Source organism: Pollicipes pollicipes, unplaced genomic scaffold (genome assembly GCF_011947565.3).
Source record: "Pollicipes pollicipes isolate AB1234 unplaced genomic scaffold, Ppol_2.1 Scaffold_4740;HRSCAF=5597_pilon_pilon_pilon, whole genome shotgun sequence".
Taxonomy (NCBI): Eukaryota; Metazoa; Arthropoda; class Thecostraca; order Pollicipedomorpha; family Pollicipedidae; genus Pollicipes; species Pollicipes pollicipes.
In genome coordinates, this window is record NW_023596545.1 from 6101102 (window position 1) to 6126425 (window position 25324).

At 53.1% G+C, this 25324-nt stretch overlaps 1 protein-coding gene across 1 annotated transcript in view; it reads right to left on the reverse strand.

The window, feature by feature from the left end:
* Positions 1 to 4738: 4738 nt before the first annotated feature.
* LOC119098945 (pikachurin) overlaps positions 4739 to 25324 on the reverse strand; it is a 45288-nt gene continuing 24702 nt past the window's right edge. The window contains exons 5-15 of the mRNA XM_037222000.1: positions 22822 to 23070; positions 22312 to 22513; positions 19256 to 19400; positions 17092 to 17281; positions 15661 to 15800; positions 12891 to 13114; positions 10326 to 10554; positions 8898 to 9154; positions 8235 to 8462; positions 6855 to 6958; positions 4739 to 6474 (exon numbers count right to left, since the gene is read on the reverse strand). Coding sequence (XP_037077895.1) covers positions 6329 to 6474; positions 6855 to 6958; positions 8235 to 8462; positions 8898 to 9154; positions 10326 to 10554; positions 12891 to 13114; positions 15661 to 15800; positions 17092 to 17281; positions 19256 to 19400; positions 22312 to 22513; positions 22822 to 23070 — 2114 coding nt within the window. The 3' untranslated portion in view covers positions 4739 to 6328. The remainder of the gene's footprint in view (positions 6475 to 6854; positions 6959 to 8234; positions 8463 to 8897; positions 9155 to 10325; positions 10555 to 12890; positions 13115 to 15660; positions 15801 to 17091; positions 17282 to 19255; positions 19401 to 22311; positions 22514 to 22821; positions 23071 to 25324) is intronic.

A 25324-nucleotide genomic window follows, 5' to 3' on the forward strand; every position in this document is an offset into this window, starting at 1 on the left:
TTACATGCGAGATGGAATTGAAAGGTCAGCTGGTGTTTGGCGGCTGATGGAGGCTTGGGGGCCTCCCGACTGGGCTCACTCTCGTGTCGGCTTCTTGGCCCTCTCCTCTCATTGGCACCTCAGACAGCAAGCCTGGAGACGTCAAAGGCGCGGCAAGACCTGCACGCAATTTGCACGTGCATTTTTCATTTTGCCGCTCCTTCCTATGCAAGTTTTGTCTTTCCAAATACATGCTGCATGCATTTTGTTTTTCGGGCGTCGTCTCAGTTAAAAGAGCTGCTGTGATGTATGAGCTTCATCTGTCCTGTTTACAAACCAACAAATAAGCATACAGAGCAAATGTTCCGCACTGTCACATAACTGAATAGATATGTTGGGTGACAGACCATCACTTATTTGGAAACGAAGGATGACAAAGAGGAATATTTTCTGTTTCCTGCCCATTATGTACGGATTTCTCAGAAGTTAAGACGCCTCAAAACGAGTTTTGGCGCGCTATTACAATGGAAAACCTTATGGTGCGAAACCTTATGGTTACTTTATGGCTACCTTGGTGCGAAAGACGTCTCGTCAAGAATGACGGGTTGCCAAAAGCCAGAAAGCCTATCCCCTACCAGACGTATCCCTTAGCTTATCCCTCGTTAGCCCGAACTACTGCCTCAGCGAAGTTTGAGCTTTAGTCCGACATGTCATTTCCGCAAAATCCGAAATCTTAGCTTTTTTGAGATTGACATACTTTTAGAGCTGGTGAGTAGATTTCTTGTCATGCATGGGGATCTTTAATGCCCAGCAGGTTTCCGGCTTGCAATATAGCTCGCTGATTGAAAAATCTCGCGCATGCAAGAACCGCTGCAGACCTTACTCGTCGAGACTTATTTGGCCGCCAGGCCTACCAAAATATTAAAGATAAACGATCATCACAATCTGGGTTTATCTTTGCATATATGCTATCGGGCTGAACTATAGAAACATTTCTTTGTATACAGAGGATGCCAAAATGCTCAGGTGCACCTTCACGCAGCTGTTTAGCGCCTTCTGTGATTCGTTCCGCACACATGCACCATAACGCTATCGTAGTGCGCTCGACCATAACCAACAAGAGGGCAATCGTGGCTCGAACCGCGGCAGTTTTCGGGTAGACTAGACCATTTTCATAGATCGCCCATACCAAAAATGGCACCCAAGCAGAGCGGAACACCATTAATTGAGTTGCGAACACCAGAAACACGTCAAACATAGCCTTGTCCTGCCAGTCATCGCCCTTTGCGTCATCTGAGGATCAAACAAGATTCCTCTGAAGAGCTTATTGAGTTTGTTCGATGCATGCATGCCTGGCTGCTCCCATAGTCGAGAGTAACTATGTAGTTTTTTCATTGAAAGCAATTTAACTTTCTACTTTTCGATCGACAAATTTCTTGTCTTTAGCGTGACCTGTGCGACGCGCCAGAGCGTGCCCCTGCGCGGTGCGAAATGATTGGCCCGCGGCCACGTGACTCGGGTCTGGGTCCACCCTCCGGGGCGCGGAGAGCCGGACAGAATACTGGAGCCGGGCGCTGATACGCGAGATGTCGTCGGCGTTCAGCGAAGCTGAAAAATGTGAAGATGACTGATGCACTGTAAGGCATGCATCGCAGCATATCACGACCGATTTTAGAGGAGTTGTACTTGGAAAGTATGGTAAAAAAACATCCGTTGTTGACACAAGTGTGTCAGAATATATTGTACAGATTCATTTCAGCCTTGCAGTTGTGTAGAGAACATGTAGAGCAGTCAAAGGGTTTACGCACGCTTCCAAACACCAATGGTGACAAGGTGATGATCCATATATATATATATATATATATATATATATATATATATATATATATATATATATATATATATATATATATGCGCACATATGCACATGTGTATATAACTACATATATATATATATATATATATACATATATGACACAATCTTGGATGAAGACGGGAGCATCATTGGGGTGGTTTGCTGAAAGAAGACACCTTACCAAACTCGTGACTTTCCACAAGCCAAATTTAAATCAGCGGTCTGCTCCCAAGGTTGTGCAAATTTTCCGCAACAAAACGTCCCAATTGGCAGTTAGGTGAAACCAAGCGTACAGCCCCTGGGGACATTAAAACTTCCTAGACACTCTTGCCATCAGGAGACGTCGAACATGACGTTTGTAAAAAAATGAAACTTTACTTGAGAAGGTAATGGTCTGGACTTCCTAATAATATTTTCGTTATCAAATATTCCTGTCTTGTCTTTGCTGCAACCAGGGGCGTACGCACATAGCAGGCACACTCCGCGACACCTGCCTGCCCACGCTAGATATATGGCATATATTGATATGTACGTGACTACTCGTTTACGGTGAAAGTTTTCGCTGTAGACTTGTAAAATAAGAGATCGAAAAGTCATCATGTTCTTTCACAGCGCGCAACAAAGTATTGGTTTTGAGTGAAAAATTCTGGTAGACATGTAAAATAGGGAGATGGAGAACACACCTTGCTCCTTTATGACATGCAACAAAGTGCGCGCGCTATGGCGCGCCGAACTCGTTTTTCAGACAAATGGTTAACTTTCACCCCCTTCCAAACGTAAAATTCTGCACACGCCCTTGGTTGCAACCAAAACATAAGAGTTAATTTTGCCGAAGCGCTCAAAATGTCGAAGCGCAACTTTTCAAATATAAACGCCACTTCCTTTATCCATTGTCTGCAGAGCAAGGCTCCCTGAGTGCTTTCGTAGCCATCAAAACCTAAGTAAATGCACGCAACACTCCAAGACCATGTTCAGCTTTATAACCACTTCCTTCCTAGACACCTGGTCGTCGAATACCAGCCGCACGGAGGCGTAGACGCAGTCGGATTGACCGCGGGAGGTTGTAGTACCCTCAGTCGCCGCAAGGGGCGCTGGCAGGCGCGGACGTCACCGTCGGTGCCGGCCGGCCTCCTGACGCTCGGCTGCGGTCCCGTGGAGTTACCCGTAGCCTCCCGATAACACGCCGCTACGAACGTCAGTGAGCTCCCGTGTCGCCGGCTCGAGGGACTCGGCCAACTGCTGCGGTGTCGTCGACTCGGCGCTATCTGGCTGGAGCGGTAAGCGGCGCTTAGCGGGCACGTGCTTACTTGGTTACCCCGACTGTTCAGCGAGAAGACAGACAGCAGCCCGGTCCGCAGCTCCTAGACAGACAGCAGCCCGGTCCGCAGCTCCTAGACAGACGTCAGCCCGGTCCGCAGCTCCTAGACAGACAGCAGCCCGGTCCGCAGCTCCTAGACAGACAGCAGCCCGGTCCGCAGCTCCTAGACAGACAGCAGCCCGGTCCGCAGCTCCTAGACAGGCAGCAGCCCGGTCTGCAACTCCTAGACAGGCAGCAGCCCGGTCCGCAGCTCCTAGACAGACAGCAGTCCGGTCTGCAGCTCCTAGACAGACAGCAGCCCGGTCCGCAGCTCCTAGACAGACAGCAGCCCGGTCCGCAGCTCCTAGACAGACAGCAGCCCGGTCCGCAGCTCCTAGACAGACAGCAGCCCGGTCCGCAGCGTCCAGACAGACAGCAGCCCGGTCCGCAGCTCCTAGACAGACAGCAGCCCGGTCCGCAGCTCCTAGACAGACAGCAGCCCGGTCCGCAGCTCCTGCTCCCATTGTCTCAGAGCGTACGCGTCCGTCTTTAGCGTAAAGCCACTGCATACCCCAGCACCAGCGCCCTCAGTGGCAGCCTGCGCAGCGGCGGTCGCTGCAGCGTGTATACTGGACGATGTGGAGTGGCGCGTGGTCCGGTCGCAGGTTACTCAGCATGGTAGCATACACCCGCCTAGCATACACCCTAAGCCGATTGACCCGACCGCCAGCATACTACTGCCGAACACACCAGCTGCAGCCGGCAAAAACGTTCGACCAGCTCAATAGGTATTATTCTTTTGCGGCGCGCGTTGTTGACGTGTAAGTCCCGCGGTGGTCAGCGTCCTGAATCCTGGATCAAAGCGAAAACGCACCGCGGTCCGATCAACTTCAGGAATCGGGCTGATCGGGGACTCTTTACATCTTACGTGATTGGAAGTGTATTGCAATTTTAAAGCCCCAAATTACCTCAGAAAACAAACTGACATGCTAACGAACCATAGCGCCATGATATGCTGGCCCACAAAATAAATTAAGTGACAATAGTGGCACCACGCTTTCATGCATTTACGTTATCACGCAATGAGCACGCATTGTTAGATGACGGAGCGTCACCCTACCTGGCGATGGCTCAGTTTACCGCGAAAGGTCATGCATTGCCCAATACTTAATAATTTTAGGCACTTCGAAAAGCTGCAGATGACCTAACCGTTTGCCGGCACTTTGCTTTCACCTATCATACCACATATAAAGAGCACATTTTTGACTTGTCACGATGAATTCAATTTGTGAATGACCATACCCTGCCTTTCCACTTCAATACAAGACATTAACTTTATCCAACACTTAGCCCTGCAGCATGTGAAGGTGAGTAACCAAATTAAAGGTAAATCAAAATAAATTTTATATATGGGTGCACTTATATTTTACTATAAGAATATACAAATTTCAGATTGTGTTCCAAGTAAACAACGTGAACAAAAATTAGCATGAGGTACGCTCCCCGTACGTTACAGAGCATAAAGGACGTGTTAATCACCATCATACCCGAAAAGCTCGCGAGTTAACCAAACACGAGCAAAGCCCATCGTTCCACACCAGTCCAGCCAAGATTCCACCGTTTATTCACAGATCCAGCGTCGCCCAGCTACTAACGGTGCGTCCCTACACGCCCTCCTCGTTCGCGGACCCGGCTGGGGACCTCACCCAGACGTCGTAAGGCGGTATAAAAAATACACGCGACACTACGGCAGTGCCAGCCCCGGACTGGCGGGGCGGGTAGCGGGTGCAGTCGCACACGAACGGGGTGGGTACATGGGCAGGCCAGTCAGGCGCTCGTGCTGCCGTGATATGTTGACTGACACCGCTACGCACGGGTTCTGCCCGGGCCCCGGCACTCTCCGGCACCAGGCGACGGGTCACCACCGACACAGAGACTGCTCGGGCCCCGGCACTCTCCAACGCCAGGCGACGGGTCACCACCGACACAGAGACTGCCCGGGCCCCGGCACTCTCCAACGCCAGGCGACGGGTCACCACCGACACAGAGACTGCCCGGGCCCCGGCACTCTCCAGCACCAGGCGACGGGTCACCACCGACGCAGAGACTGCCCGGGCCCCGGCACTCTCCAGCGCGAGGCGACGGGTCGCCGCCGACACGCGTGTAGCGGCCACACTGCCCGCGCTCGCACGCGCCCGCGGTCACGCACACGCACCCGCGAGCCAATCTAACACCGAGTGCAGGCTGTCGAACAGTGAACACTGCGTGCACTGCACGTCTATGGCGGAGGTGTTGAAGCCCGGCACGCCCGCGTCGGGGCAGCCTTTCTGCCTATTGCTGCTGCGGTGAGGGCCGGGCGGCGACGGCGGCGGTGGCGGCTCGGTCGGCCGGCACCCCGCTCTCTATTGCTGATCAGGCGGGCATCCCGCGCGTCACTTCCGCTGATTGGGATGAAGTGTGCGACAGGTGTGCAGTGGGAAGGTTCATGGTCCAGTGTAGCGCAGTCCATTGCGGTAGTCCTCAAGGCCTCCACTGTGGCGACTTTGGAATCAAACCCTGCAGTTTGAGATTTTATAAATTTGAAAGCCTTAGAAGCGACCTCTTCCCGGATGTCTTGTGAAAAATAGCGAACCGAAACTACTGAAGCAAGTTCATCCCTTTGAGGTTCCAATATCAGTCCAAGTTTCTGTGTCTGTTGGACAGTTGATTGCATATCCAAATAATACCCAGGGAAGCTCAAAGCTGGTACAATTTTTTCCCAATTTCCCAAGTTGGGAGGATCCTATCATAGAAATCATTGTAGTTCGGAGGTGACATTTCGGCCCACCCTACTCCACGCCCGCGCGTGCCCGACGAAAGGCATGACCCGGCACATAATCAGAGAAACCACTCTTGTCGGAGAACCTCGAAGGTGCCGAATCTCTTCCAGACCCAGTCTCTGCCCGGCCCAAAGTGGCATCACTGCGCTGGTGTGTCGGCTCACAGCTATCAGTTATGACATTAGTGACGTCAGTTTATGGCCGAGCTCGTGCGTCGCATGACCTTGCAAAATGGCATCCATCGTCACACAGCGTCAGGATGGCGTCGGGTGGTGATCGCGGTCAGTTGTGGACAGAATTAAAGGTTGTTTTCGTCTCTGGATGATGCGGTGCAGTCAGCATGACGCCATGACGCCAAGTGGTGCCCGAAGCTGACGCTCATAGGCAGAAGCCGATGTTACGCCCATCATCGGATGACGTCAGATCCATGATGTGGTCGGGGGCGATAATGACCTCGGCTACGCAGCCGTCCAGACCAGTCGAATACAGGCCGTGAGTAACGTACTCCAGCTCACTGGTGCCACCTGCCGGACAGACAAGTAACTACACATAGTCACTTGCGTCGGAACCCACCACCATACAATCACAAAGCATGATGTGACGTATTTAATCACAGTGATGACAAGGCGGCAAGAGAGGGCTGGATGATCGTAAGTTTACTGTTCGATCAGTTATTGCAGTTTCTATGCCACTGCATACAAAGCAAAAACTTAAAAACCTGCACGAAGTGTTTGTACTCAATGCCTTTGCAACTGACACCCACCCTTTATAATGTTGTTGGCCCCGGTACCTATCACAGCTTGTCCCTAGGGTGTAACGACTGGTTCTGGTGCGGACTGCGGGATCCTGCCGAGCGCAGTTGAACCCGGGGCTGAAGGTGAGCAGCCGCCCCTAGCTCTCTCACCAATGAGGAGGCGTCCGTCTGTGTCCAGCTGACTGAGGAGTCCGGGCGATACGCCGCTCACCGGGTAACCGCCGTCCACTGAGATGACGCCGTCCCGACCCACCCTGCGGACGTCAGCACACACTCATCACGAGATGACGCCCTCCCGACCCATCCTACGGACGTCAGCACACACTCATCACCGAGATGGCGCCCTCCCGACCCACCCTGCGGGCGTCAGCACACACTCGTCACCGAGATGACACCGTCCCGACCCACCCTGCGGACGTCAGCACACACTCGTCACCGAGATGACGCCGTCCCGACCCACCCTGCGGACGTCAGCACACACTCGTCGAGCGACATCACGCGGTAAATCTTCAAGCGTGGGGTGGAAATGGTGGGAGAATTTATAAACGAAGGAATGTTTTCAAAAGTGTGTGAGGGAAGGCTCAGAATGTTAAAGGGATTCTGCTTGGAAGCCCGGTAGAATTTTGAGCTCGGATCCATGACCCATAATGCAGTAAAGTTTTCCTGAGCTTGAATTTTGCCGACTGCTTTACAAGGGGCAAGCTTTGGTCGCGGCAAACAAGGCAGAAATAAATTTTGAAACTTCAAATGCTTCATGCCTAAAAGAAGGTGATACAAGCCAGAAAGCCGGAATTTCTCCTGTAAAAGAAGGTCACAGCACGGGGCCTTTTCTTTCTAACATGCCTTGTCCTGAGCTCTGTTCCCGTCCAGCGTCGGCATCCACTGCCCTGGACCAGCTGTCTCCTCCGTGACCGACTGCAAACTGATGGTATGACTGTTTGCTGCATATTCATCGATCAATACCAATACTCATCGGTGCATAATAATTTTTGTGATGCCTGCTACGGTGCGCATTTCTGAATTATCGTCTTTTACAGCACAAAACAGCAGAAATAAATTTTCGGGAAACTGCCTGCCTTAGGCATAAATTGGTCCACCGGGCATTCATTTGCATCTCCTTAAATATAGCTTATTTAATTCGTCTTTCTACGTGAGAAGAACGTACGCATTTTTCTTACGTAAGTTGCGTTGACCTACATTCGTCGCAGGCGGATAGAGTAAACTGATATTTTAGGACAGAAAGTTGACATTTGACGTATGTGCGACTTTTCTTGCAGCATCCGTGAATGACGCTATCTGACTCAACTCGTAGTCCGTTACATGTGGCTGTGGGCTTGCTTCGCTAAGCGGCAGAGTTGACTTCTGAAGAAGGATTTGAAGACTATATGCCCTCATATACGCTATATATACGCCTTACGTACCCTTTTCGCCGGTACAGAATCTGCCCGCAGAAACCGCCGGCACAGTAGAGCTACATGTGTAGGTACGGGTACGGAAGCTAGTGCAGGAGTACGAGGCGGGTCGGCTCACCGCGACGCCTGCACGCGGTGCCACTGGCCGTCGTCCACGCGGCTGGCGTTGTGCTCCACCGTGACCATGCCGCTGCCCAGGTCGAAGCGCAGGTGGACGTGGCCGTCGCGCAGGCCCACCGCCAGGAAGTCGGCCGTCCACCGGTCCGAGGCGCCCGTCCACACGAGCAGGCCGTTGGGGTAGCGCGTGCGGAACTCCAGCTCGATGCCGTTTGTGACGCCTCGCAACCTGCGGCGATAGCGCTGGGGGGTGAGCGCGGCCCGTCCGGTCCGTAGGGCAACAGGGGAGCTTAGTGGTTGACCTTCGCAGTCTCAGGGGTAAGTGCAACGCACACAGTGGGTGTGAGTTGTGCTTAGGGAGATATCGAGTTTCTACATTAAATTCAGACTAGCTGTAATTCCATGTTTCCAGAAGTCTCCGAACTTGTCCGGTGCTGGGACCATGGGGATGATTGTTAAATGTCAAATGAAACGCATAACCGGTAGACCGTTTGTCTATCTTTCTCATCCCTGAAGTCCACACCATGTATTTCCAAGAACAACCAGCAAAATCCCATTTCACCACTGCACTGGTCTGCCTGTCGTTGATCTCTATTCCGACCCATCTCAGCACGACAGCGGCGCGCCGCCATGCGTCGGCAGCCCCTGTCCAGATGGCGCTCACTTCTCAGCCACGTCGGGTCGGTCGAACACCAGGTGGCTGTGGCCTGCAAAGCGGGGCACGTGGGGCGCCGGCAGCGGCCGGCGGCAGCGGGGCCCGCTGTTGCCCAGCCGGCACTGGCAGCGGTACGACTGCCCGCGCGGCTCGCACGTGCCGGCCGCGCCGCACGGCCGCGTCACGCACGGGTGCGCGCAGTTGGCCACGTTGTAGCCGGAGAGCGCCGCCGCCAGCACGTGCACCGGCTTGTCGTTGATGACCAGCTGTGGTGGGGGTACGGGTGGTCATCAGGGCGACGGGCGCAGCCTGTCCGGGGTCCTTCAACACGAGCAAAGCATCGGTTCACTAGCAATGCCAGCAATACGAACGCTGCAACCGCCCACGTGACCAGCTCAACAGCAGCAGCATTACTAAAACCACAGCACCGACACCAGTATGAATGCCCACGCTATTGCTACCGCTCAACGAAGGTGTATGGCATTCACCACACCATTCGAAGAACCGATGCGTCATAAGGTCCTGAACTGCTGCCGGCATTATCGCATGACCTTTAAGCCCGTCACGACACGCCGAGGCTCAGCGTTTGAGCTCACTCAGTCTGGTGACTTTTATGTCTGTGAAACCCATTACGGTCATTACGGCGTGGGCGCCGCAAGGGGAGGAGAGGGAGAGATAGAGAGAGAGAGGGGGGGGGGGGGGCAAGAAAATAAAGGTCGTTCCCTTTATGTGGAAGTTAACGCTGGACCCCATGGTGCATGGCCATGCAAGACATGAATCAACTTCAATCAGGAGCTAGACCTTCCCAACCTTTGGCACGCTCCTGCACGGCTGCCGTCACTGTCACATTTATTCGTGACAAGAATTGTTAATCTTTTTAACTTCCTAGATGGCTGAGAAGGATGCTCGTTGATTCTACGTCAGTTCAGCCAGGAGTGCTCCATACGAGAAGAACACTTCCAGTTTAAAAGACAGATCCTCCTCAGGATTGGGGACAAAAGGGCCGACTCGGGGTCGTTCGCTGCCCTATGGGGCCGCCGCTCGCGGTGCCGGACCACGGCGAGCCTTCCTCGACACGCTGCCAACTCATCTGATTGGGCCCGCTTGTGGGGCTGGAGCCCGAGCCGCTGGGTGATTAACCACGCTACCCTGCTCCGCCGGCGGCAGATACGACACGATCGCTGGAGGACATGCCCGTCCCAAGGCGTACCGCTCGAAGATTGTGACGCGACGAAAAAGTCTGGCTAGACTGGCAGTCGTTCCTGAGTACAAATAACCTGCTTTATTGTTTTCCTGCTCCTGTCTTCGACAGCTCACGAAAGACCGCGTGTGTTCAAGAGGTATCGTGGGGCCCACACCATACATGATGCAAAGCAGGACAATTCTTATGACAGATGGTACAACAATTCTAAAAGATGCAGGCACAGGGCACCATACCTTCTGAACGCAGCCCTGAAAGCCGTCCTTGAGGAAGAGCGCGCTGGAGACGGCGTTGTAGTTCGCCACACCGCCCAGGAACAGGTTCTGGGGCAACGTCAGCTGCGTGAAGCCGCCGTGGCTGCGGCCCACCACGGCCGGCTGGTCGTCCACCTTCAGCACGGCCTCGCGGCCCGTGCGGCTCACGTGCACCTCGTGCCACGTGTGCAGCGTCACGGGCCGCGTGGTGCTGTGGACGGGCATGGCTGTCACGTGACGCCGACCGCCGCCAAACCGGCGACGCATGCACAGCGCTGATTCCGGTTTTCTTTTCAACTGCCTGAGAAATATGTCAACGCCGGAAAAGCACACAGTTGTACATGACAGTCCCGTGTATTGTCAGCCCATCCTCATTCTGTGGCAATGTGGCGTGGTTGGATCACACGAAGGGTTTAATCAGTCATGTTCTTAAATATTGGCCTGTTCTTGGGTGATTTGAGGAGCATCTTCTGTCAGTTCTACATAATGCTTACTCCTCAGTTATTATCAAAACTTATGTTTTCCGGTTTTTGTCACGGCACCAAAAATAAAACAGCAAACAACACGGAGATCCATAATTCAGCAGAGTTTCCTGAGTTTGTACAATTTTATGTTTAATAAGATGCCACATTAAGCATAAAACCGCGGTGAAAAGGTGAAAAAGAAAAACTTTGTATCGATGCAGGGTTACAAAGGAGATGAGTCCATGGTGCCATAACGCAAAAACTCATCATACCGCCGCATCATTAATTTACCCGCTTTCAGCTATTTTGAATTTTCAAATTGCAAAAAAAAATATATCCTTTTCATAGGATATATTTTGACTAATATTTCCAGCGACCGTGGAATGATGTCGTGGAATCGACGTTCCGAAGACATATTCTAACATTAGCCAGCCTCATTTGCATGTCGAACGGCAGCCCACGAGCCAGACTTAAGTACGCGTGCGCATGTGACAGACAGTGAATCATGAGTTTCCTCCCACAACAGAGGTGGCCTGGTAACGCAGTCAGCCAAGCTGTCGGAGTGGGGTTCAGAGGGGAAGCATTTATCGGGTCACCAGCGGCCTCCTGGCGTCGCGCCTGGCCGAATGATGTTACGTTGTAGGACGTGTTTGACCGATGGTCATTTTAGCCGGCTGTAAAGACACTGTATAGTGTTTCCGGTTAAGCGTTTACTTGCTGTCGAAACGAGCCTTTGATGCTGCTGTTTCGTGCTGCAGGCTCGCTGCTATACTATCAAAACTGCGGGACACGACCCGTTGCCGCGCTTATTTCAGGTCAATTAGTCCCAGTTTAGTTCCTAGGCTTCAACCTACATCCGTAGCATTTCAACTGTGCTGCTTATGAACGCCTTATGGTCCCTGCAGCTACCTTTGCATCTGCGCTGGGCTTGGAATTGTACTTCATGAGCTCATCAAAGTGACCAATCGCTTATGTAAGGTAAGACAATGTATGTGTTTGAAAATCGCTGGACGCTTCTCTTACATTCATCGGACGAGATCGCCTTGAGGGCCCACGGGCCATCTCGAAAACTCAAGACGCTTCTGTCAGACAAGCATGGCCATCAAGTAGCTCACACCAAAATGCATCAGATTGGTGTCATTTGACATCCGTGCAAGACAACTTTGATGTCTCCAACGGAGGCAATAGGGTTAAATTGGAGAATGATGCCTTTTTAACTTGTGGAACAGTTCGCTTTGACAGTGGAAGGAAAGCACGACAGGCATCATTGGCGACGAACTAGTAATTTTCACAAATCCTTCGATAGTGTTCTGCACGCCTAGGCCCACCCTAAGTGCAGCCGACCAAGGAATGGGACCTGTCACGTTAGAGACTATCACACCATGGTTGTAACTGAAAAGGCGAGATGTGTCGTGAAACCTTACATAACGTGACATAGCCGCATTTGACAGCATTTTATACAGTCTTTTACAAAAACCATTTGCTCAAAAATTGCAGCACCACTTGTTCAGTTATCCAAACCTCATTCCAGAAAGCGTCGTGTGGTTCTCCTAGGTCGCTCCTGCTGCGCGAGAGTTAAAGTGCGCACCGCATGTGTTTTAAATTTACGCTTTTCCTACTACGTAGGTGGTGCTGCCTGACACCTGTTATTGCCAGCATGTCGGACATGTCGGCATTTATTAACCACGCAACGTACGATTTCCAGCAAGGAGAGGGGGCGGCGAGAGGTCTGTTACTGCCAGTCACGCGCCCGGCCAGGCAGCGCCCCCCCCCCCCCCCCGCCGGTCGCGGGGCCTGTGACCCCGGCTCGGGTCCCGGTCGATGACGGGAGTACGTGATCGACATCGAAGCTCAGCCCCCTGGGGAGCGTAGAGCCCTGCATCCGGCCGCAGGCGCACTCAATATCCGTCTGTTTTCACTGGGATTAGCGATCGAAGGACGGGGAAGGACGGCCAGTGTCGCCCGCACACCACACGAGCGCGTTTCCGGGACGGTGCGGCGGTGGGTCGTGTCTGGCAGGGATGCTCCGGCGAAATGGCGCGGAGTGAGGACTAGTCATGAGGCTTGATGCACGCCTACTCACCGCACGAACGTGACGCCCGCGCCCAGGTCGAAGGCGAACTCGACGTGTCCGTCGCGCATGCTCACGGCCATGAACTCTCCCTGGCCGTCGTCGTGCAATCCATTGTAGAGCACGATGCCGTCCGAGCCCGTCGGTTTGATGGTGAGCTCCAGCGCGAGGTAGGACAGCGCCGATGTGCCCAGTCCGGGGAACTTCAGGTGCGACGAACCGTTAAAAGATGGCACCTGTGAAACGGAGCGGGCTCTTACTGAATTAACTGGACTCGCCTGATGGAAACCTCAATCTGCTGGAGGGATGAGCATTTGCATAAACCAACGTATCATTCTACCCTAAGAGTAACTCCCGTTCGCAGGGCACTTTGAATACCTTGCGTTCGTGGTTTTGGGCTCAAACCTCAGAGTAATCACGAAACAGAATATGTAACGTTTACCCTAAACCCAACACTCAAAATAGGCTGATCCATGTGATCGACCGATCGATTAATAGATTGAATCTCCGGACCAGAGACTTCGCGTACCCAGCTGCCAGCTGACCTTTCCATGTGAGAGTTAGAGTTACACGTCACGACTATCTTGGAACTCGTACTTCGTACCGTTAGATTGCGAGCCTGGTGAAGCGCTCGAAGACTGCGGGGGCGGCGTATTACTGGCAGAATGTCAGCTAATTAGGTCCAACCATGTTTTTGGATGCTGTGTGGCTTTTCAGCTCAAGCTAATGAATTACGTAGCTAAATGACTGGACTCGGTTGTTTCACCACACTCCTCCACCGCAAGTAGCCGCACTCTAATGCCTTAAGTGGCTAAAATTGGTGGACATGGGCCTGTAGGAGGAAGAACTCGTTATATTCTCCCTGCTGTCAATGCCAACACTTCCGCTTGGTGGGCTCGCCTTAGTTTCAGCCCTGTGACTGTTCGGTCCGGAACAGAGCCCGTGTTATCCGCTTCAGGCCCATCGCGCGCGTGGTGCTCGACCTGGTGGTCTTCCCTGTACTGTTCAACTAGCCAAGCTTCCACAAAGTGTCGTATCCAAAGAGTCAGCCCCCCCCCCCCCCTCTCCCCGCCTAACCGTACTTAATGCCCACGAACTTCAACTGATCTACAAGGTAAGCCGCATTAAACGCGAGGCGCTCCTCGATTTTCGCTGCAGCCAGGAGATTCTGCGCTTCTTCAGAAGTGCGTCATCACTGCGTTGTATGTCTGATACCAGACCATCACATCAGTCAACCAGACCACCACATCAGCCGACCAGATCATCACATCATCTGACCAGACCATCACATCAGTCGACCAGATCATCACATCAGCCGAGCTGTAAACATGCCGGGCCTTAACATGGATGTCCGATTTATTGGACCGCCGCCACTTTCACGTGCGCGCTGCTCAATTGGACTCAACTTTCTCAATACCTCAGTCTTCGTTTAAGATCTTCACTTATTATCCAAACGTCTGCGTCGTTCAGAAAATTGGGAAGCACGGTGTACCATGTTAAACTTTGCAAATAACTCCTGGAATCCAATCAGAGCACTTGATGCCCGTAGTTGCGGAAGACATAAATTGAAACTAACACAATATGCACGCAAACTTGGTTTCGAATGCTTCAACACCCCAGAGGAAAAACACGGCGCTGGAGCGGTCGACGCTACGGCCGTGCCGAGCTCGCCTTCGTGTTCTGCAGAGAGCAAACGGACGTGAACGGGTCCGGGCACCCCTTATTACGTCCGGTCAACTGTCTATAGGGTGGGTGTGTCTCGTAGTGTGTCCCGCACCAGCTACGGCTAAACAGAACCGTTGGTATGCTGGCGGTGTTTGCTATCAATGTGCCTATAAACTGGAGATATGGCGCTGCGATGTGAAAAGAGTTGCTGATCAACGAGACGCTCGTAAACATCGCGTTACGGCAGGCTATAGCACCACTGACGGCTTCATCTGATGCGCTTCGATTTCACCCAAGGCAATCAATGTCGATGAACAGTTTGGCTTGCATTCCACGAGTAGGACGGGGTTCCAGTGGTGTAAAAGTCAAGCTGCGCGCTTTGGAAGCCACAGGCACGGGCTCCGATTCTCTGTAGTGACACCATTAGGTCTTACAGGCACAGGCTCCGATTCTCTGTAGTGACACCATTAGGTCTTACAGGCGCGGGCTCCGATTCTCTGTAGTGACACCCTTAGGTCTTACCAGCTGATTGCGTCGCAAAGTCCCAATGCTATGGCATGAGGGCCAAACTAAACATTCCCATCGCCGCAGCCAGGAAGACAGATGAATTATCCGGTTACGTGCCAATGTGTCGCCAATGAAACTTTATTAAATAGGTTGCACAGCGTTGATACCAATTTTGAATGTGATGTGCATGCAATATTGAGATCCTTCAACAACACAACAGACCATGCCGTTCAGTGCCCACACGCCCGTTCACCTGTAAGGGCAGTGACGCTCCTACTGCAGCTCTCTGGTGCAGTGACCGGCGCCAGGTCCGTGGAGGGTGTAGTCGCTCGGTCCTCACCTACTGCAGCGACGCCCCTACTGCCGACCTCCGGTGCAGTGACCGGCGCCAGGTCCGTGGAGGGTGCAGTCGGTGCCGCTCGGCCCTCACCTACTGCAGTGACGCCCCTACTCTCGACCTCCGGTGCAGCGACCGGCGCCAGGTCCGTGGAGGGTGCAGTCTGTGCCACGCGGCCCTCACCTACTGCAGTGACGCCCCTACCGGCGGCCTCCGGCTCAGTGACCGGCTCCAGGTCCGTGGAGGGTGCAGTCTGTGCCACGCGGCCCTCACCTGCAGGTCGACGGACTTCTCGCAGAGCTCGCCGAGGTAGCCGAGCGGGCAGAGGCAGGTGGTCGAGCCGTCCGGCGCTGAAACGCACCTGCCGCCGTGGCCGCACGGCGTTCGGCTGCACAGGTCACCGCCGCACTCGCCTGGGGGTGCGCACGGCAGCGCCGGGTCAGCAAGGCAGGAGAGGGCACGGGTCACCGCCGCACTCACCTGGGGGGGGGGGGGGGGGACGCACGGCAGCGCCGGGTCAGCCGGGCAGAAAAGGGCACGGGTCACCAACACACGGCGCCTCCATGTGCATGGTGCTCTCCTGGCTGTCGTGACGCACGGGGTAGGAAGAAGTCTGCGTTATTTTAGGTTTTGGTAAATGTCTGCAAGCGCGGTCATTACATCAAGTAACAAAAAAAAAAAACAGACAACAAAACCAGATGAAGCCAAACACCCTGCAAGGTTCCACGCTCATCCCACTGGCTCGGCCGTGGTCAGTCGCGTGTCGTCGACAGCTGGACCCGAGCTATCCACAGCGCTAAATCGTTTTAAATCTGAGCATGAAGTTTTGGAACGTCACAGTGATTGATGATGACCCCGGCTTTCTCCGGTTCTCCCACACAACACGAGGCGTAATTGGCGGTGTCAGCCGGTTGCGCGAGCCCTGCCTCGTCAATCGGGAGGTGATTGATGATCTCCGCCGGAGCTTTCTGAGTTCTGTCTCGCCTTACAGTACATGTCAGCGAAACTTTTCAGCAGCCAGTATGATTGACTAATGGCGACGGTGAACTTGAACCGATCTAGCTGGTAGCGCCGACCCGCACTTCCTCTATGAGAAATTAATGAGGGGCTTCCAGGCGTCTTGACGACAAGCCCATCTCGATTGGGTGCTCATAACATTGTAGCACGAAGCACGGTCGATTGAGTCCTGTTTACTTTGCGTGGAGTTAGAGTAAACACGAGATGACGTGCTCGACATCCTCGTTTCCATGGAGATGAAAGAACCTTGAGGGACTTCCTGTTCATGAAGTCTTTGTCTTGACCAACGCATGCTCTAATGATAAACCATCGCTGTACTAGTATTGTTCCACCTCGCTCCAGGCTAGAAGCAACCATCTCCGAGTCATGTCCCAATCCTCTTCCAGCCACGCTCCAGCTCGCTCCTGGTCCTGGTCCAGCGTCGCTCTTAGCAGTACCAGAACCCAGGCCAGGACGAACAGCTAGCCACAGCGGTCCCTCGCGACACCACAGCGCCGTTCCAGTGCTGACGGGGTCGTTACGACCCGTCCCTGGGACACCGGAGGGTTGGCTGTGTCGCCGACCCACCGGTGTCCCAATCGCCGACCCGGTTGCGTCGCCGACTCATCCGTGTCCCAGTCGCCGACCCGGCTGCGTCGCCGACCCACCGGTGTCCCAGCCGCTGACCCGGCTGCGTCGCCGACCCACCGATGTCCCAGCCGTGTCCGACGTGTCCGGCTGGGGCGGGGCGGAAGTCGACGCTCCTCTCGTTGATCTGCAGCAGCCGGATGCAGCCGCGGTAGCCTCCGACCACGCCCAGTCGAGGCTGGAGGCCCGCCACGCCGCGCGCGCCGCCCACGTACAGCGGCAGCTCGAACGTGATGTGCCAGAAGATGCCCTGCGGACAGGGCGCCGGACACGGCTGCCGTCACCCGGGCTGCACGGAACCGAGGGCGCCCACCAGGCCGGCACTCAGCAATCGATCGCCTTCGACGGCACAAGGGAGGGGCAAAACTTCGCAAATTTTGGCACTCGACTCACCAGCGTAAATCAAAATATCAAAAACCATAAGCAGTCCCAAAGTTGATCGCAATCTTTCAGCCAGCTCATTACAAAGTACATTTTACAGGTTACTAATAGGTATGGGTGAAATGAGGTCAAACCATGCTTTTACGCTTTCTCGTGTTTTTCAACGATCTCAGGGTAAGGCTGATTAAAATCAAAATACACTGTTGTTGTTTAAGCAAAGTCAGAGGCCGCCAGGTGAAAACGGCTCCACTGACGATACTGAAAGCCGTTGAACGTATGGCTTCGCTTGTGAATATGTGGGGTTTCCGGTCTAGAGCGGCACGAAGTTGAGCAAAAAACACGACGCCCTACAAACGTTGTACCACACCACGATCGAACGAAGCAATGAAGAAAACAAATAAACAGCATGGGATCCTCATTATGGTCTAACTCACAAAAAGTATGGTGAGGTGAAATATAAACATATCTAACGGATGTTTTGCGAGAGGAATGACTATGAGACAAGAGTCTTTCCTAATTGCAGCTGGTGAAAAACTTCCTGACGCTCCCACTCCAGCAGGGCAATATAAAACATACAATTTTACCGCAATAATTCAACAGGCAATGTGATAGCACGGACGTTGTGCATCAGCCTTGACTCGGAGTATCTGGAGCTTCATTTAAATTAAAAAGGCTACAGAAGTAATGCTATCAATGTTAAGTCGCACAGAATGATGTTTCGAGGAACAGCCGAGAAATAAATTTCAAAATGGCTACCTCTTGGGAGAAGGCGTGAATTAAAATGTGCCGTGTTCATATTTGTATAACTAACAGACTGTTACGTGTAACAATAATGAAGCCGTTATCGCAACAGATGGAAACCACATGATCTTGGCGTGCTTAATACAGCGCAGCCGACGCTGAGACGAGCTGCCTCAAAAGCAGATCTGACGTCACCAGTGACGTCAAACACCTCTGATTGGTCTCATCATCTCTCGGGGTCGCGTTGGGTCGTCACATCGCTTCTGGTCATCGCCGTCAGGTTGTGGAGACATATCGAGTTCAGACGACCTAGGCATGTTATCAATTAGACTTGGATTCGTTAGTTTACCCCGGCTGAACGCTCATAACGATAACATAAAAATATGAGTCATTCCTTTAGTTCATCGTACAAAACGCTGGAACGAACGGAGAGTTGTAGCACCACGCGAACAGAACAATTCACATAGCACAGCATTCGCATTGAAACCCACAAATAATAGTGCGCTGCAGGCCTACAGAAAATGTCGCACTTTGTGATCACCAGTAGATGTGGGATGCGTCGAGCCTTTTGGTCAGCACACGGCAAAGCAAAGGCCATCGCCAAACCCTGTGTCAGTCTGCCGTCCCACAGCACTGTCGTACTTTACTGCAGCGTAGCTCACTGCCGACGGGCGACCGAAAGCCATGTGCGTTCCGCACGCATGGCTGGATTCATTGCGAGCCTACACGACGTCAGGACCGTTCCAAGGGCCACGGGCGCCTCGTCAGGGCCAGGGTCACCAGACCAGGGTCACCCTGGGTCGAGGCCTGTTACCTGGGACATGCCCTCGGTGTGCTGGCCGTTACCTGGGACATGCCCTCGGTGTGCTGGCCGTTACCTGGGACATGCCGTCCGTGTGCTGGCCGTTACCTGGGACATGCCGTCCGTGTGCTGGCCGTTACCTGGGACATGCCCTCGGTGTGCTGGCCGTTACCTGGGACATGCCCTCGGTGTGCTGGCCGTTACCTGGGACATGCCGTCCGTGTGCTGGCCGTTACCTGGGACATGCCGTCCGTGTGCTGGCCGTTACCTGGGACATGCCCTCCGTGTGCTGGCCGTTACCTGGGACATGCCCTCGGTGTGCTGGCCGTTGTTGAGCTGCATCCAGACGTAGGAGCGCGTGCGGATGAGCGTGAGCCGGTTCCAGCGGTCCAGCAGCACGGGCTCCCGGGACCGCACCACGCCCAGGCCCGAGCCGCAGTCGAACCTGGCGGCACGTGACATGCGTGACGTGAATCCGGGGGAGGGGAGGGGGAGGGGGGGCACCAGGGAGCTATCGGACGGTGGTCTGCCCCGCGGCAGGCAGAGCATGATGTTAAGACGGGGGAGGGGGGGGGGGGGTGGCACGCAGAGGTCTCATCGGCCACGGGTCTGCTCCTCGCGGCAGAGCATACATGTTTTCTGGAGAGGGGTGGGGGGGGCACGCAGAGAGCTCATCGGAAAGGTGGTCTCCCCCGCGCCATGACGGAGCGTGACGTAGATCGGGGGAGGGGTTGTGGGGGGGGCACGCAGATGTCTCATCGGCACGGTGGTCTGCCCCCGCGGCAGGCAGGGCGTGACGTGGATCGGGAGGGGGAAGGGTGGAAAAGAAGTGGGCAATGCTCGGGCGAGGTCGGGAGATCGTGATGGCAGAGATGACAGAGATCATCGTGACACACAATGGAATATGGTGAAGCAACAGAACATAAGATTAGCAGACATCTCGAGGAGTGCGCCGGGCGATCCCCGAGCTCACTGTATTGAGCTTTAATCTTGTTCTTTATTTTATACATTCAGCCCCATGTAGCACCGCACCGCACCATACATACCCGATGCTCAACCGTGCCACGTACATTCGGCCCCGTGTAGCACTGCACCGCACCAAGTGCAATCGAACTTATTGATTTGGATAGTATAAATTGCATGTTGATATGGATATGACAGACTTAAACGGCGGTGTCCCGGCAAGCAGCTCAAGCCCAAGCATTGGTCAGCTTAATAATCTCAATTGTTTTTAAAACGTGCTGGACGTCCAGACTAATCTTGATGATAACGCATATTTATCGCAGCAAACCAATTTGGGTAAAGCTTTATGTGTATTGATTGAATCCTAACCCGCAGTGCCTCGGTTGTGCAACAACTGAATGATGCTCTAAAATGACCGAAATCATGGAGGCCGTTTATAGGATCACTTCCCAAAGCCGAACATGTGACCGGGCCAGTGGTATAAGACTAACAAATTGCCTCGCAAACAAGATTTAAGGCGGCCGTCAATTTGGACACCAGTCGGACTGTGACATATCGGCAGACGTCAGCATTTTCCAAATGCGTGTTCCACCAGTGCACACCGCACTCGATTACTAAACCATGAAGTGGAATGCACTGGAGCCAGTTCAGAGCTAGTTGTTTTGGCAACCTTAAAAACTCAGACAACAGAGCAAACTATTTTTCTAGCAATCCCGTGCATAGCTGATCATTCCTTTGTTTTTTTTCGGGCTGAATTCACTGCTTCGGCCCTCCCCCCCCCCCCCCTATCCCCACCCCCACCTCCCATCCCAACCTCAACGCACCTCAGATCTACTGGGGGAGCTGTGGAGCTGTTGCATAGTTCCAAAGTAAACAAATCCTAGGTATAGGTGGCTATGTGCCATACCAGTGCAAACAAGAACGTAGTAAGGCTACTCCATTCATCTTAACAGCATTTAAGTCTGTCTATATTTGTACTGGCATACTTTGCATTACACATAAAGCTGGCATTTGACTCAGTTAGAAAAAACGGAATAGACAACAAATTTTGCTCGGGCATCACCGACTGCAGGGAGCAAGACGACAATCGGACGCAAAGCGTTGCCGGTGCACTACCAAGTCACGGCAACTGCCCTCGTTCCAGACTCTGTGTAGGGGTACCTCGGCCCGAGGGCAAGCTGCCAGCTTTGGCCGCACGCCGTACCGTGCCTCGTTCATTATTCGACTCCGCCATCCGAGATAAGCGACTGGCTGAGACCTTGAGAGGCGTGCATTAGACGAGATGGGGGCGCGGCAGAGCATAGTGTGAACCGGACTGAGGAAAATTACTATCTTTTTGGAAGGAAAGCAATAATCATTGCGGACCCCATAACGAAGCGCAAGAGCCGAGCAGAGCCAGTTATCCTGTTCAGCTTTGTTAACTCCTACGCGTTAAAGTTTTTGTAGCTACTTGTAAAGCAAACGTTAGCAGTGCAGGACACACCTTTCCATATTTCGTTTCCAGCGTAATCATTTGCGACACGTACTTAGTGATGTCGGAATAGGCCGTGGAATTGTGAAGAGTTTTTCGGTCGCTACACAAGTGCTGTAGAGCTTGCAATCCATTCACAATATCTTAGCGTGTATATCACCATTAAGCATTTGTAACTAACGTTTTGGAAAGACAAACTCATCTTGGTGGCTCGACAATGTGCTTGTGAAGCTCCTCTCATATTATGCAGAAATTGTTCGTTAAAACCACTGAGCTTCTATACAGTGTGGCTATCTTACACTGTTAGCCGGCATGACAGACAGATGTTAATACGGCGACACAAGACCGCTGAAGTTTAAAATATATACCCAGTTGTGATAAGACTGGCGCGGCTGGCGGCCACACTGGCGGCACCGGAATTCAGGCACCATTTTCAAGAGGCCCGTGGGAGTCATCTGTTTCCATTGCCCGGATGTCTCGACATGGGCATTTCATCTGCAACGCTTACCAGGCGCATCACTCGGATTCAGAGCGTGCTCGCTCAGCGGATTGTGACGCCTCATGCCTTCAGGGATTTGTTAAATCTAAACGGCGTATGCAGAACATATACTATGCGTAAGATCAACCACGCGCTGCTGCTACGGGGTAAATTATATTCGTACCGAATGGTTGAAGAGGACTGATATAATAATCGGGTGGCGTTAAAAACACGCTAAAAAGGCCGGTGTCGACATCACCCTTCAGTCTTTACGGCTCACATTGCACACGGATAAGTGTGAGTATATTGCCCTGGGCCCTACACAAAGCCTGAGACTGTGAACGACACGGCATGCTTCCAACACTTGGGCTGCACCGCATGCCCAGCCCGAAGCCTGCGGGGTCACCCGGGCGCTGCCAGTCTGACACTGGCGCCACCGCCCACCTGAACTCGACGAAGCCGTCGGTGAGCACGACGGCCATGAAGTCGCCGGCCAGGTCGGCCGTCTCGCCGCTCATCAGCAGCAGGCCGTCCCAGTCCTCGGGCCTGAACTCCAGCGTCAGCCGCATGTCCGTGTGCGCCTCCACCGGCGGCGGCAGCTGCGCGAAGCTGGCGCCCGAGAAGCGCGGCGAGTGCACCTCCAGCGCTGCCGGCGGAGCAGGCGGCCGTCGGACGTCAGGCAGGTCGTCATAGGGTCAGAGCGGTGAGCGCGGGCCTTGGCGCGGGCTCCAGCTCAGCTGAATGACAAACGCCATCGCTCCAGCTAGCCTGACTGGCACGGGTCACCGCTCCAGCTCAATTGACTGACAGCGGTCATCGCTCCAGCGCACCAGACTGGCAGCGGTCATCGCTCCAGCTCATCTGACTGACAGCGGTCATCGCTCCAGCTCACCTGACTGACAGCGGTCATCGCTCCAGCTCACCTGACTGACAGCGGTCACCGCTCCAGCTCACCTGACTGGCAGAGGTCACCGCCTAGACCGAGCGGACAGGCACAGCGCAGCTCCACCTCCTCCCGACCGCCGACCTCGCGCACACACTGGCCGGACACGCAGGCGAGGTCACATGCCGGCGCGGCGGAGCTGTTGGCCGCCTTGTCCGCCTCCTGCCGGCCAGCGGCGCCGGACTGCGGGGCTGGACTGTCGGCAGGCGCAGCTGGGCTCCCGACGCTGGAGACGGGCAGCGCCCGGGGCTCCAGCACCGCTGAAACACAGCAGCGGCCAGTGACGCGGAGGCAGTGCCATTGCGGAAGCTGATGGGGAGTGCGCCTGCGATGCGCTGAAGCACTATCCCAGACACTGCGACAGTGGCGGTGAAAGGAGCCACACACAGCAGCGAATCAAATGAATCAGAACGAGTGACAAAGCTAGACTGGAGCGGATTTAACTTCAATCGCGGTAAACGAATTCACTTATTGGCTGCTCTGGGAGAACGCATCATGAAGGCAATGGCTTACGACAATACTTGCGTCCATAATATGAGCCAATGCGGACGGATAGTTACAGCTTTAATACATTTAAGCAGTGCCACGTCCACCACCCTGGCTTTGTAACGCGCCGGAGATCACTTGCTAGGTAAATCGTGTTTTATCACGCGCCCGGACAGTCGAGTGGATACCCTTCGCTCGGGGGATCAATTTGATCTCCCTAAAATCCCAAGAACTAAGAGAGCTAGAGACGTAAAATTATCAGCTTGTATTGACCTCTACGTAAACTTACTTAGACAAAACTTTGGGGATCTTAAGTCATGATCTTCGGGTCAAATAAGGTGAAATAAGGTGAAGCTCCAAGTTTGTACCCAGTGTCCCCAGATCCTAGATACCTGCCCTAAGCAGAAGGCCGCATTTTCATTCAAGGTCAGTGACCTTGCTTGACCTTTCGAAGGTCATGGTGACCCGAATCATAGAAGAATGCTTTGCGTTTTTGCTTTGTGAATAAGCGGCAAAGATTGCGCTAGGCAGCATATTCCTAATAACGAAATTTTGACCTGGGTAATATTAAGTCAGTGACCTATTCTGATCTATAAGAAGTCCGTGAAAGATGTCTAATGCGGTTACTGTCATCAATCAGTTCGAATTATGCAACAGAAGCCAACCCCATACGGCAGGTCCTAGAGCAATAAAACAGGTCGGTTTTGACGTTGGTCCGACCTTCATACCTGACTTTACGTCAATGGAATTTGGTCATTCAATTGTTTGGTTGTCTAAGAAAGTATCTCAGGGATGCATGGCTTCGTTTAACACTCAGTTGTTCCATCAGATTAAAGGGTTCCCCTAGAAATCGAACTCGCTGAATCCATGTCCTGACTTTGACCTGCCGCACGCTAGCGACCTTTCAAGGTACGCCACATTTGTTGATATCACACTATCCGCTATTCAATTGTCTATAGCTATGCAAAATTTGGCGTGGTTACGCTTTCGGAAACCACTTTAGAAAACCCTTAAACCTGCAGTTTAAACCCCACCCGAGCGCGTGCTAACTCCGGGATAGTGGCTGTGATCAACTGCACATTGCAGATTAGTCTTACCACGCGCCCGGGTGGCCGGCTAGATGGCCTTCGCTCGGGTAAGGGGTCAATTTGACCCCCCTAAGAACTCGGGAACTAAGAAAGCTAGAAATACTAAATTTACAGGGTGTGTTGATCTGTACATGAACTCACTTAGGTGCAAGTTTCAGATTCCTAGGTGATGACCTTTGGGTTAAAGAAGGTCAAACAAAATCAAGTTCCAGGCCGGTCTCCAAAGTGCTCCCAGAACCTAGATAACCGTTTCTAAGCAGAAGGTCACATGCTCATTTAAGGTCAGTGACCTTGTTTGACCTTTTAAAGGTCAAGGTGATCAAAATCATACAAGATTGCTTTCAGTTTTGCATTTGAATAAGCGACAAAGATTACGCTAGGCAGTATGTTCCTAAAACAAAATGTTGACTTGGGCCATTTTAGGTCAATGACCTATTCTGACATCTAAGAAGTCCATGGATAATGCATAATGTGATTCCTGCTATCAATAAATTCGAAATGAGCACCAGAAACTGTCACATGCAGCAGGCCCTAGAGTAACAAAACAGGTTGGTTTTGACCTTGGTGTGACCTTCATACCTGGCCTTAGATGAATGTAATATGCTCATTCAACTGTTGTGTTGCCTAAGAAAGCACCTCAGAGATATATGGCTTCATCTAACAGTCCGTTGTTAGATCAGATTGAAGGATTCCCCAGAAATTGCCTTCGCTGAAACCATGGCCTGATTTTGACCTGCCATAGGTCAGCGACCCTACAAGGCAAATCTAAATTCATGATGCCAAACAATCTGCTATTTAATTGTCTACAGCCATGCAAAATTTGGCGCGGCTGCGCCACGTCGTTCGGAAACCATTCTGGAAAAACCTTCGGGGGGTCAATTTGACCCCCACCCGAGCGCGTGTTAAGATACGCCCGGCCGGGGGTCAAATTTGTATAAAA